This window comes from Diabrotica virgifera, chromosome 4 (genome assembly GCF_917563875.1).
Source record: "Diabrotica virgifera virgifera chromosome 4, PGI_DIABVI_V3a".
NCBI lineage: Eukaryota > Metazoa > Arthropoda > Insecta > Coleoptera > Chrysomelidae > Diabrotica > Diabrotica virgifera.
The window spans coordinates 104,545,750-104,559,366 of record NC_065446.1 but is presented as its reverse complement, the minus strand read 5'-3'; the positions used below and the strand labels follow the sequence as shown (position 1 = coordinate 104,559,366).

The 13,617-nt window shown below is 31.6% G+C and overlaps 1 protein-coding gene across 2 annotated transcripts in view; it reads left to right on the top strand.

Annotated features, from left to right (window-relative positions):
- LOC114328131 (TRPL translocation defect protein 14) overlaps positions 1 to 13,617 on the top strand; it is a 220,050-nt gene that overhangs the window by 180,819 nt on the left and 25,614 nt on the right. For both annotated transcript variants that reach the window (XM_028276908.2, XM_028276909.2), the window contains one exon: positions 5,325 to 5,535. In XM_028276908.2, the coding sequence (XP_028132709.1) occupies positions 5,325 to 5,535 (211 nt within the window). The remainder of the gene's footprint in view (positions 1 to 5,324; positions 5,536 to 13,617) is intronic.

The window sequence follows — 13,617 nt, the reverse complement described above, 5'->3', positions numbered from 1 at the left end:
TCTGTGTCAAATTTTAACCAATAAAGGCGAAGATACGTACCGACGTACCTATACTAAATTTACAATCAAGATACAGTAGCAATAAACAAACCAAGACACGTTAAATGCTACTAGGAGCACTCCCGAATCATTATTTACAATGTATATACATACATTGTAAATCAAAATCATGATTTCCAAAGTTTATACATTGTAAATTATGATTCGGGAGTGCTCCTAGTAGCATTTAACGTCTTGGTTTGTTTATTTCGACTGCATCTTCTATGTAAATCTAGTATAAGTCGAGTTTGACATACTTCTTCTTTTTCTTCATCATCTGCCTTGTCCGTTGCGGACGTTGGCTATCGTGACAGCAATTTTAATTTTGTTTGCGGCGTTTCTGAATAACTCAATCGATATTAGTCTAAACCGTTGGCGTAAGTTTTGAAGCCATGAGTGTCTTCTTCCCCCGAGTCCGCATTTGCTCTATATTTTATCCTGTATTATCAGTTGAAGTATGCGATATTTATCATGTCTCATAATATGACCGAGCTCTTCAAGTTTTCGTTTCTTAATTGTGAAAGAGATTTCTTTTTGTTTTCTTATTCGACGTAATACCTCTACGTTGGTGGTATGATTTGTCCAGGATATTTTGAGGATACGCCATTACACCCACATTTCGAATGCCTCCAGCTTCCTCATTAATGTTTCCGTTATTGTTCAGGCCTCTGCGCCATACAGCAAGACTGGAAATACATAGCATTTTAGCAGCCGTATTTTTAGTGGGAGAAATGTGTCGCAATGGATGAATATATTTCTCAGGTTGATCGTATTTCAGTTGTTTGATCCCATTTCGTGTCGACGACCGTTCCAAGGTATATATACTCCGTCTAATATACTTACCGTTGCACATCATCCACGTCATAGCCCGTGACGTCACATGATATCAACACGAAATATTTAGGCGGTAGGTGTGTTCTTTTTTAGAATCATTTTGCCGAGTACACTGGCATTTGCCGAGTCACTAGACATATTTTATTACGTACGCGTAGAAATAATCTTTAAATATGTCTATTAATGTTAACTTAAAGAAATACACAATAATATTTTTCATTTAATTTGTATAAATGGATTATAAAGCGTTTTTATGAAGTTTTATGAAGCACATTTGTTCGGAACACACTGTAACTGTAATCGAAGGAAGGTGATATTTTGGCATAAATTTAACATTTATTTGACAGTTGCGGTGATGACACTTCATATTTGTTTTTATTCTTTACTATGGTTCTTTTCATGAGCATTTTTCAGTGCGTCACAAATGATAGAAAAAAAGTCCGTGATAAATACACATTTATGACATTTATTCTAACATGACATTTTAGTTAAATCTGACAGTTATCACATTTTATTTGCAATTTGGTATAAAAACAAATCAATTGTGTTTATTGCATTTATAAAATGGTATTTTCTTTGATTTGTATAGTCTTATAAATTGTACAGATTAAATTTTTTTGTATAGAATAAGATAATATTATTTAATATTATATTATTAGCGCCATCTATTGACAACTAGATTAAATGTTATAAATGTCACCGGCGAAATGTAATCAGCGACGTGCGTTTTTTTCTGTCACATACAATTTAATGCGTTAGAGAGAAATCGAAAAACTGTGACGCACTGAAAAATCTCATGAAAAGAACCATATAAGTATTTGTTTCTTTATATTTACTGTTTTTATTATGTACTTTAACGTTAGATTACAACTTAATTCTTGTTTTCTATTTCTAAAGTTTTTATTTATTTTCATTGCATATTAATTTGTTTTGCTGTATAATCCACTTCCGCAAAAATTATGTGATGTATTTGATTTAAAATGAATTCAAGAATTTTTTGTAATTGGGCAACAATGTCAACTTAGATCTCTAACGTAAATAATGACGTACAACGGTAAGTAAATTAGACGGATTGTATACCAGTCAATGTGTTGAATCAATTGGTTTTCCATTTTCAATTGTCTGGCAGGTTTTTGAGTTTTGCTAACCAGCATCCATTTATGTTGAGGTTTAAGTCCTCTTTCTTCACTCGCTCTTTGTACCACTTTGTACCCTGTCCATAAGATGCTGAAGTTCATCGATACTACTGGCAAATACGACTATCGTCCGCATATCTGATATTATTTGTCAATTCTGTCAATTTCTCAACATACTCTGGCATGTTTAATTTTTTTATGTAATCGTATTCTTTTGTGTTTCTATGTATTTCTTAGTACATAAACGAACAAACATTAGTTTCGGAACTTTTGGTTGCATTTGTAGAGATTATATTGACAAAATAAAACAAAACTGAATATATAAACCAAAAAAAATAAATATCAACTAAAGATGTGTTATAGTTGCTTATATTTTCTATATACTTGTTAGGCCAATCATATTCTTTCCGATCTAGAATTAAGGAGGCTCTAGATGATTTAATTGTTTTGCTGAGAAGGTTGTGTCAAGCACGATTGACCATGTAGTAACCCGTTTGACAAAATTTTGACTGGGGTTAATTATAGGATTGGTTGATTCCTGCTACTAAAGAGGATGTACATGGTCTTTGAAGATTAACTCAATCTTGTTATCTTTATTGATTGTCTAGCGTCCTCCTTTGAAAAGCCGCTCACTTTAGTCATTGGTAAAAAAATGTTTTTTATGTTATCGTATATCTTCCAATATATAACTTGTTAGAAATGTCAAATGATTATTTTTATTGTTGATACAAATATATGAGGAACTGCGTGTGATCAGGTATTTTCTTTTAACTTCCTCATCACACTAACAATTCGCCCCTACACATATAAGTACCACTTTTAGCTAACGACAGCTAACAGCTAAAACGACAGCGAAAATGACAGCTGACCTAGTTAGGAACTGAAATATATAGGCGTAAACAGAGCATCGTTCAACTGTTCAAGAGTATCGCCACTGTGAGTTGAGTGATATGAAGGATATGATAAATTATTTTTAACAAATTAAATAAGTTTTTCGGAGCTTACTCAGCTCATAAAACCTATAACGATACCAGTTCTGAACTTGCCTTTGTCATTGTTTAGTCTACTACTGTGTGGTAAGTGTCAACTAAAATCTTCCATAATAGCTAGTTCTTACACAGAACAATAACTACATCTATAGCCCACGTATTTGACGCTTTAGCACGTAGGCAGGCCGAAAAACTGACAACCATATGCTTTTTGATAAAACTGTTTAGTACTAACCGGGGTTTTTTAAGATGTATCATCATCAGTGGCGTTACAGCTCTATATGAGCCAAAGCCTTCTTCAGATCAATCCTCAATTCGCCCCTGTCTCTGGCAATTCTTCTCAATGCTCTAATTTCAAAAGATTTTAAATCATTCTCTAAGTTATCTTGGTACCTAAGTCTCGGTCTTCATTTTGCTCGTTGTCCCATCGGCCCTCTTCGGTCAACAACTTTTCTGACTATGGCATCTTCCTCTGGCCTTATTACATGTCCTATCCATCTAAGGCGTGGTACTTTAATGAATTTTACGTCAGGTTCTCCAAAACTTCTATACAACTCAAAGTTGTAACGCCTGCGCCACAAACCTTGCTCTTTTATCCCTCAATATATACTCTTCTTAGGATTTTTTGCTCAAAACGTTTGAGCAGTTCTTAATCATTCTGTGTAGTGACCAAGTTTCTGAACCATATGTTACCACTGGTCTTATTAGTGTTTTGTAGACAGTTTAATTTTTCTAGGTATTTTTGAATCCATCTGTCTTCTTAAGCCAGGTAGCCTCACACTTTTTGGCGAGCACTATTCTTCTTTTAATTTCTTCACTGACATTGTTATCTTTAGTTAGCAGCGAGCATAAGTATATGAAGGTGTCGACACCTTCCAGTTCTAGGTCGTCAATTATTATTCTTGTAGGTGTCGGGTTGCTTGATCTGGTGCAATACACATAGTCCGTCCGCTATAACTTTTCCCATGCGGTACGATTCATTTTCAATCAAATTACGTCAAAACATAAATTGAAACAAACGTCGATGTGTATACAGTGATGAGCGCGCTAATAACCGGCAAAATAGCACAAAAGATGGAAACCGTATTAAGTTGTGAGATAAAAAGAAATGAAACTAGGAAAGCTGGGAAATTTAGCGATATTAACAAATAAATTCACATTATATTGATTGTTTCCCACCTTTATACATATCAGAGGAGTATGTCAACTAAAACTGTCACTGTGACAGTGGCAGTTGCTAAACTCGTCCGATACGTCTAAAGGTGGGAAACAATCAATATAATGTAAATTTTTAGGTTAATATCGCTAAATTTCCCAGCTCGACTAGTTTCATTTCTTTTTATCTCACAACTTAATACGTTTTCCATCTTTTGCGCTATTTTGCCGGTTATTAGCAAGCTCATCACTCTATACATTTTGTATACTGTATACTATATACTAGCCACATCGGCGTACGTTTTACTTTCTATTTTGACTTAATTTGATTGAAAATGAATCGTACCGCATGGGAAAAGTTATAGCGAACGGACTATATATTTGTTCTTTTGAACATTTATATTTAGTCCCAAAGACGTATAGAACTTTTTAAAATGTATAGAACTTTAAAACTCACACGCAGGTCTTCTAGTCCCTTTGATCTTGGCCTTCCACTTTTCTTTTTTCCTCCTGGATTTCATTCTATTATCGCGTATGTCACTGCTTCATCTCCTGCTCGTCAGATATGACCTAGCCATCTAGTTCTCTATTATATTCTCTACTTTTTAATTTTATTAATGTTCATCTCTGCTTTTATATTCATTTTGATCTGTTTTGATTGGTCCCGGTATGGTTCTCATGATTTTTTTCCACCATTCTTAAGTCTTCTTTATCTCTTATAGTCATTGTAATTATTTCTGCTGCATATAATAATATTGGTCTAATTAAGATGTTATAAATGTCCATCTTAGTTTTATTAGTCAGTATTTTGCTTTTAAGTAATTCTTTATTTGCAAAATAAACTTATTCGCTACCAGTATGTTTTTTATTTCTGGCATTCTTTCTCTGGTTTGGCCTATTGTTACTCACAGTGTTACTTCTTCAAATTCTAAGGACTCTAGTTTGATTTTTTCTTGTATTCGTTTTTCCCTAATCACGAAATGAAATAGCAGACCAACCTAAACATAAATGACATGGCAGCTCAAAGTAGATTTCACTGAAAATCATGTTGCCAACTTTAAAGTTCTGTACGTCTTAAAACGCCCGTTATATAAGATTATATAAATTTACACCTAATTTGATGGGTATAAACATGTCTGCAAGAGTTTTAAAGTATGAGCTTCTATTTTAGGTCACTACAGTTACATTCACACTGTGCGCAGACAAAATCATCCTGGGGGACAAGTTATCGAGGTGAAAACGCAGATAGCTCATCGTGACTACATCAATTTATTGACACAAAAGGACAAAACTCATTTCACGATCTACAAAAGACGCAGATGCTTTATCGAGAATAATCAGTACTTCCAATTGGATATCTATGAACAGCCAAGTCATCCGAGGTAGGTATTTCATGCCATATGTATAAGTTAATGTGCCTTTCTCGAGTGATATATTTTACTGTGTATCTGCACTTTAAAGTCTCTAACTGAATAGGTTGAGGAGTGGGGAGCTGTTTGACTCAAGTTGGTCATTCAGAATTATATCTGTATTTTTTAATTTATCAATTTTCATAGATTCTAATAAAGATAGCTTAAGGCAAATAAGCTTAAGAGGAAACAGTAGCGATCAACAGGTAGCGAAAACGCGTTCTAAGATTGCGGCTGTAATTTTGAATATTTTTTCGAGATATTTGGCACACGTATTCGTAATATAATAAAGAATGGCGGTACAGAGCCCAATTTGAAAAATATATTAATATGTGGAAATTACTCTGTAATTTAATACAATATTAAAAAACGAGCCTGTACCGCCATTAAGAAGAACAAAAAAATACACTTTCTTCAAATAAACTTTTTTATCCGATGCCTAGATTTTGTGTCATTTTGGAACTACTAATGAAATAAAAAATTTTAGTAGTTCCAAAATGACACAAAATCTAGGCATCGGATAAAAAAGTTTATTTGAAGAAAGTGTATTTTTTTGTTTTAAAAATTTGCATGAGCATTTACTATAAAAAGAAGTACATGTAAAACAAAAAATATTTTCATTAAAAAATATTGAAAATTAAATTATTTATGCGTCATCGACTGGCACCGTGAAAATAAAAACATAGCTCCACTGCTGCAGTGATTGGGACTAATAGAGATCCTGAAGCATAAAATTTCAAAGTTCTTATTGAAATATAAATTATTTCCTATACCATCAACTAGGATTTTTGAAAAATATTAAAATTTGGAAAAATGACGTGTTGAAAAAGTGTTGAAATTTTTTTTTAAATATACGCTCTGAGCTTCGCTGGTGTCGCTCATAGCGGTTACTAATTCAACTTTCACCGGTAATTTTTAAATTTATTATTTAATTGTTATCGTTTAATATTTACAACGCTAAAAAGTAATTAAATTGTGATATATTTTTTTAAGATTTTGCTAATCATTTTGACGTTCTATTGATGAAAATATTAATTTCTTACTTCGGATACTTTCACAATTATCATGTAGATGGCGCCAAGATTAATTTATAATTACATATTACAGAACATTAAAAAACGCAAATTCAGTATTTAAAACATAAGTATATTTAAGGTAAAAATATATACCACAGCTTTGATCAACTAATATTTTTTATAATTAATGTTTTTGATTTTAATTTTAAATTAATCACTTTGACATTTATGTCAAATTTCCGGTAAACGTTTACAGACTTGTCACGACTGGCGCTCACGAATTTATAAATATCCCCTCTACGTACGAGCTCACAGCGGATAGCTAAAACATTTTCAGTTTCAAAAACCGCCAAATTGACATTTTTTTATCCGATCAAAAAACTCCTAGTTGATGGTATAGACTATTTCATTCATCTTAAAATTTTCACATAATCTGACCAATTACAAACCATAAGACAGCTTGTGTTATCGCGAAAGCACCCAACTGTCTTTCAATTCTGATTGGTCTATCAGCTTCGTGTTTTCAACGACGTAACCATGGATACCGATCGCAAAGCAAAGTTTGACGTTTGCCAAAAAAATTATTGTAGCTGTATACGTCAAAATGAGTCGTTTCGGTAGTACTTCAAACGAAGTTATAAACCAAAACATGGAAGAAAATATATGAGTAACACAAGAAAATCTAAATCTTATATATGGAGACAATTTATGATGTTCTGCCTGGATCGCAACTACAAATTAGATGCAGAAAATAACAACGAAAGACTAGCATTCATTCTAAAAGACTGGGCCTTCAACATGCGAAAAATTGATGGTAGTGATTACAAGGAGAGTGTTATTAAAACCATATGGAACACTACTGCAAAATTGGCACAAGAAAAATATTTCTGTGAGTATCAGAGACATATTGATCCCTTCAAAGATATAACCTTCAAGGAAGCGAGAGCGGCTCGTGATAGTAAGAGAAAATTGTTGCAAACTGTACCCGATAAAAGGAAAATGAGTTCTGTCGCTATGACTTCGGATGAATATAAAAATATGTGCTTACATTGGGACGAAGACACGCCAGAGGGACCCAAAAGAAGTTTTTTCATATAGCTGCCGTAGAATTAGCTTGGAGAGGTAACGAAGCAAGTTTTTCCATGTTACATTTTTTCAAGGAAGAGACTAACAACAAAGGCTGTTTAACAAACAGAATTGCATATAACCCGATATTCTCCAAAACCCGCCAAGGTGGTGATAAAAACTGTGCAGATAATAAATGGCTTACTCAAAATTTGAAGAATCCTGAAATGTGTCCTGTGAGATTATACCGGAAACTTATATCGAAAAGGGAAACTATTACCAATGATAGACTTTTTCTGACTGTGAATGGCAAGTGGAATAAATATAATAATAGTAATTGGTACAAGAATTGTCCTATTGGTATTAATACAATATCCAAATGGACAAAAATGTCTGCAGAAAAGATAGGATTAGACACTAAAAAAGTGAAAATAACGAATCACTCTTATCGTGCCACTGCAGTTAGTCAGTTACTACAATCTGGCGTTAGTGAGCAACAAGCTATGAAAATTACTGGACATGGAAGTTCGAACTCGATGAAACCGAATTTACATCATAGTGCCGAACATCATCAGAACATAGTGAATACTTTTAGGAATACTCCAAGTACATCAAGTAATAATAGCAACAATACATTGTATCCACCTAATAACGGTCATACTATTCAAAATTTTTACAATTGCACCGTTTATAATAATTATAGTCGAAAATAATGTATTTTTTTCGTGTACAAATTATTTATTGTTATAGGTAAAAAATAATTATAACAAATTATTTATAGTTATAATAAATATTTCATGATTATGACTAATTGTGAATTATTCAAAAAATGGGTAGATTTGGGTTACCTAGATCAAATGTATTATTATTAAATTCCTTCCTCTCATTCTACTGAATTTTTGACCTATCACTTTGTTCGTGAAATAGTCTAATAAAATACCACTCGTGATTTAATTTATCTTATAAGTCTGTCTTTTATTTCTAAACTCAACTGAGTTGCTTAAAGAAAACACCGCTTCAGTTTCGTTTAGAAGTAAATCGACAGACTTATCGCGAAAATTGAATCACTAGTGGTATTACTATTGAAAATAACTTATGTTTCAATAATATCTTGGAAATTTTATGTTTCAGGGTCTCTATTAGTCCCAATCACTGCAGCAGTGGAGCTATGTTTTTATTTTCACGGTGTCAGTAGATGGCGCATAAATCGTTTAATTTTCAATATTTTTTTATGAAAATTGTTTTACATATACAGGGTGATTGATTAGTGTGAGGAAGCTCAGTGGATCTGTCATAGTAAAAATTACAAAAAAAAGTTATGGACAAAAATTGTAGGCAGCTTTAAACTCCACATTTTAAAATTAGTTACAATCTTACAGGGTGTTCCATAAGATGGTGGCAGACCAAACTTATGTCTTTTAAATGGAACACCCTGTATTTTATTTTAAATTTGAAATCTGATTCACTTCCACATCACAACAATGTAAAGTTTTATTATGTTATACCGGGTATTTAAAAAGTTATAACCAATATTACCTGAAAATCGTATCAAGTTTAACTCCCTGTATAATTAAAAAGGAGTATAGGAACATTGATCTATTGCAATCATAGTTTTTTAATAATTCTTAAAAATTATAAAACATAATCGTTTTTATAATATTCGTTAAATCAAATACAGGGTAAGTCAAAATGCAAGTACATTATTTTCTTGGTAATGTTAAATAGAACACCCTATATCACTATCGAAAAGTACTAATATCGTGCTTCAAATTTTATGAAGTACTCCCTATACCTAAAGTTATCAGTTTTCTAGATATTTTTATTTTTCCATCAAAGTATTAATTTGGTAGATATTTTAACGTTTACCAATAATTATCGTGAGTTGGCCATGATTGATTTGTCAGAAACTGACAGTTTGGCATTAATTAGTAATTTTAACCTATCTTACTTAAGTAAGGTGTTCAAAATGACCTCCCAAAACATCTATGCATACTTCTTGAAAGCGGTCATTGAAAGAGTTGCTTACATTACTAAGCATTTGTAAAGAAATATTTTGAAATGCAATTCGGATTCTATTTTTCATATCATACCTTGTTGTTGGAGGTATTTTATATACTTCGTTCTTAACGTAACCCCAAAAAAATGATTTTATTGAAATCTGGTGACCTTGAGGGCCACCTTACCGGTCCATCCCGTCCGATCCATCTTTCACCAAACTGATCATTAAGTTCACCACGTATAAATTCGTTGTGGTGCGCAGGAGCACCGTCATGTAGAAACCACATTTGTTCACGTATATTAAGTGGAACCTCTTCTAATAATATCGGTAACTGATTTACGATAAAATCTAAATAAATCTCACCATTTAAGTTATCTTCAAAAAAATATGGTCCTATTACATGGTTACCGACGATACCTCCCCACACATTTAGAGACCATCTTGTTTGATTATGTGTTACTATGTGGTATGGATTACTTGTTGAATAGTAGTGAAATTTATGCCTATTAACAGAACCGTTTCGATGGAATGTAGCTTCATCACCCAATAGGACATAATCAAAAAAATCCCTCTGCTCATTAATTTTTTCTAAGGCCCATTCACAAAATACTATTCGTTTCTGAAAATCATCATTATTTAATTCTTGGTGCTTTTGAATATAAGGGTGCATCTTGTTTTTAGATAGAATGTTTTGAACAGAGTAGTAACTAAGTTCTTGTTCATTGGAAATACTCCTTATACTTGTGTGTGGGTTTTCTATAACTGCCATCAACACACTCATTTCGTTTTCCTCTGTCACACTACTTTTTGTTCGTTTATGTTTTTCATAATTCACTAAACCAGTGCGGTTAAATCGATCTTTCAATTTTTCAAATGTATCTTGTCTAGGTTGCCGCCTATCTGGAAACCGTTCTTAATAAATGCTAGCTGATAGTAATGAATTTTTATTGCATTCCCCCAAAATCCAGATTATATCTACCATTTCATCAGTAGTAAAATTCATTATTGCTAATTTAAATTGAATTAATTACTGAATTACTAAATAATAATTGTTGCTAATTTGCGGTGTATCCCAATATTGAATTAATAAACAATAATGTCAAACTGTCAGTTTCTGTCAAATCAATCATGGCCAACTCACAATAATAATTATTGGTAAACGTTAAAATATCTACCAAATTAATACTTTGATGGAAAAATAAAAATATCTAGAAAACTGATAACTTTAGGTATAGGGAGTACTTAATAAAATTTGAAGTACGATATTAGTACTTTTCGATAGTGATATAAAATACAGGGTGTTCTATTTAAAATTACCAAGAAAATAATGTACTTGCATTTTGACTTACCCTGTATTTGATTTAACGAATATTATGAAAACGAATATGTTTTATAATTTTTAAGAATTATTAAAAAACTATGGTTGCAATAGATCAATGTTCCTATACTCCTTTTTAATTATACAGGGAGTTAAACTTGATACGATTTTCAGGTAATATTGGTTATAACTTTTTAAATACCCGGTATACTATAATAAAACTTTACATTGTTGTGATGTGGAACTGAATCAGATTTCAAATTTAAAATAAAATACAGGGTGTTCCATTTAAAAAACATAAGTTTGTCCATTTAAAAAACACCCTGTAAGATTGTAACTAATTTTAAAATGTGGAGTTTAAAGCTGCCTACAATTTTTGTCAATAACTTTTTTTTGTGATTTTTACTATAACAGATCTAAGCTTCCTCACACTAATCAATCACCCTGTATACTTCTTTTTATAGTAAATGCTCATGCAAAATTTCAAAACAATTGGTACAGTACTTTTTATTTTAGAAATTCCCAAAAAAAGTATAATATAAATTTCGTACTTTTACTCTAGGATAGTTCCTTAAGAAAGCTTAAGGCAGATACAAAATTTATTAAAAATAATAAATAATAATTTAAATCTGAACTTTTCATGGAACTACTTTCTGGTAACATCCTAAATCTCTGACTTTTACAATTTTATAAGACAAGAGACGACGAATAAAGAAGACGAAAAGGACTTTACAATATGCAGTCACATTTCGCTTCATCCGTCTAGGAAAAGATCCAAAAGTTATAGGCCTGGATCCCGCGTACCAAAAAAAAGTTTAATAGCAAGCTGAAAATTTGTCAACACTAGAAGCACCAGCATTTTTGCATACCTAGAAGCACCAGAGCGGTCAAAATGACGGTTATTAAAATTTTCGATCGCCAGACGTTTTTGCATTCTTGTTTACTTGAAAAAAGCTTATATATTGAGTTAAGGCCATGGGTACATAATTCGCAAATATTTTACGGGTTTCCCTACCTTTTCTGTCCTTACATGGCAAATTACGTGTAGTAAAATTCACACTGGTATGGATATGTACATATTACTAGAATGTCATTCTACTTGACAATGTCATAACTAGCTTAAAGAGATGGCTATTGAATGTTCTTAGATAACTGTTATTTTTTGTATAATTGCATATTATTAATTCAGTTAATAAATGTGATAATTTTTTCACTAGCTATGTATTCAGTCAGTGATTGTAATAATTTATATGTACCTACAACAAAAACTAATACTCAATCGAAAAAGAGGAAAAGTGTTAAAGTGATTTTTTAATAAACGGAATAACTTTTAACGGAAACTTTTTTGCAATTTTGAACATCTTTAACAACAAAATACTTGGATCACAGAATATATCTTGATGTATTCTCTGCTTCTATCTTCCATAAATAATACACAATAAATAAATTTTTATAAAGTTCAACTTTTAAATAAATTATTTATCAAATACACTATATATAATATTATTTAATCAACAATTCAAAATATTCCAGATTCATGTCAAATAATTATTTAAAATTGTCACTGATTGTCAGTGTCTGACAATATTCTATTCGACTGAGTGCGTTGTATGACAAAGATAGATTTGGAAAATTACCACGGACATTGTGTTCATTTTTTTCGAATCCTGAAAAAACCAATAAATATTTTTGAAAAATCTAAACGCAGAATGAAAGACTAAATTATTACCGAGGGCCGAAAGTCCCTTAGAATAAATGAAAAGTTTATTTTGAATGAGATATTTGAAATTAAAAATAACACTAAATTTTCTCTTAGTTTTTCACCCCTGTAACTTATTAAAATAAACATTATAGCAGTTCTCAGGGACTTTCGGCCCTCGCTAATAACGCAATCTTTCATTCTGCGTTTAAATTTTTTAAAAATACTTATTAGTTTTCTTAGGATTCGAAAAAAATGAATCTCCATTTGAATAGCATTGCAGCCGAGAAAACGTACCGATCCTCTTAATACCTACCTTGAAAAAATACATGATTTAATTAATTTATACGAATTACTTTATTTCAAGCATAAATTTATGAACCAGCAAAATTTTTTAATTATTTTGCTTGTACAAGACCTACATACAAATTTTTTACATATAGGTATAACAAAATTTTTTTGTTGCAGTTCCCTTTATAGCATAGTCTATGTTTTTGAAGTTATACTTCTTTAGGCGCGATTGAGAGTAAAATTTCATAATACTGCGCGCATGCGCACACAGACAGTATGGCGTTTAGTTCCTAATCTTTCAAATTATGTATCAGCGCAAATAAGCCATTAAAATAATATATTAGTGTTTTTTAGTAAATGTATTACATATTTATTATAATTTTTGTGTCTTTGGATTTGTCTTCCTTGGGTTTAAAATAATAAAATATCTATTTTTATATTTCACTTGTCACTGTGATGTGTAATTATGTATATCCGAAACATCAATAACAGGCGCCTTGATAGCCTGATTGGTAGAGCATTGGACCAGAAATCGAGAGATCACGAGTTCAAATCCCGGACGATTCATACACTTTTTTTTGCATTGTTATGTTTTGGTTAATTTTTGGTAATTATTGTTAATTTTTTGTATTGTAACTGTTAAGTATATTTATTTCGTTGAAATTAT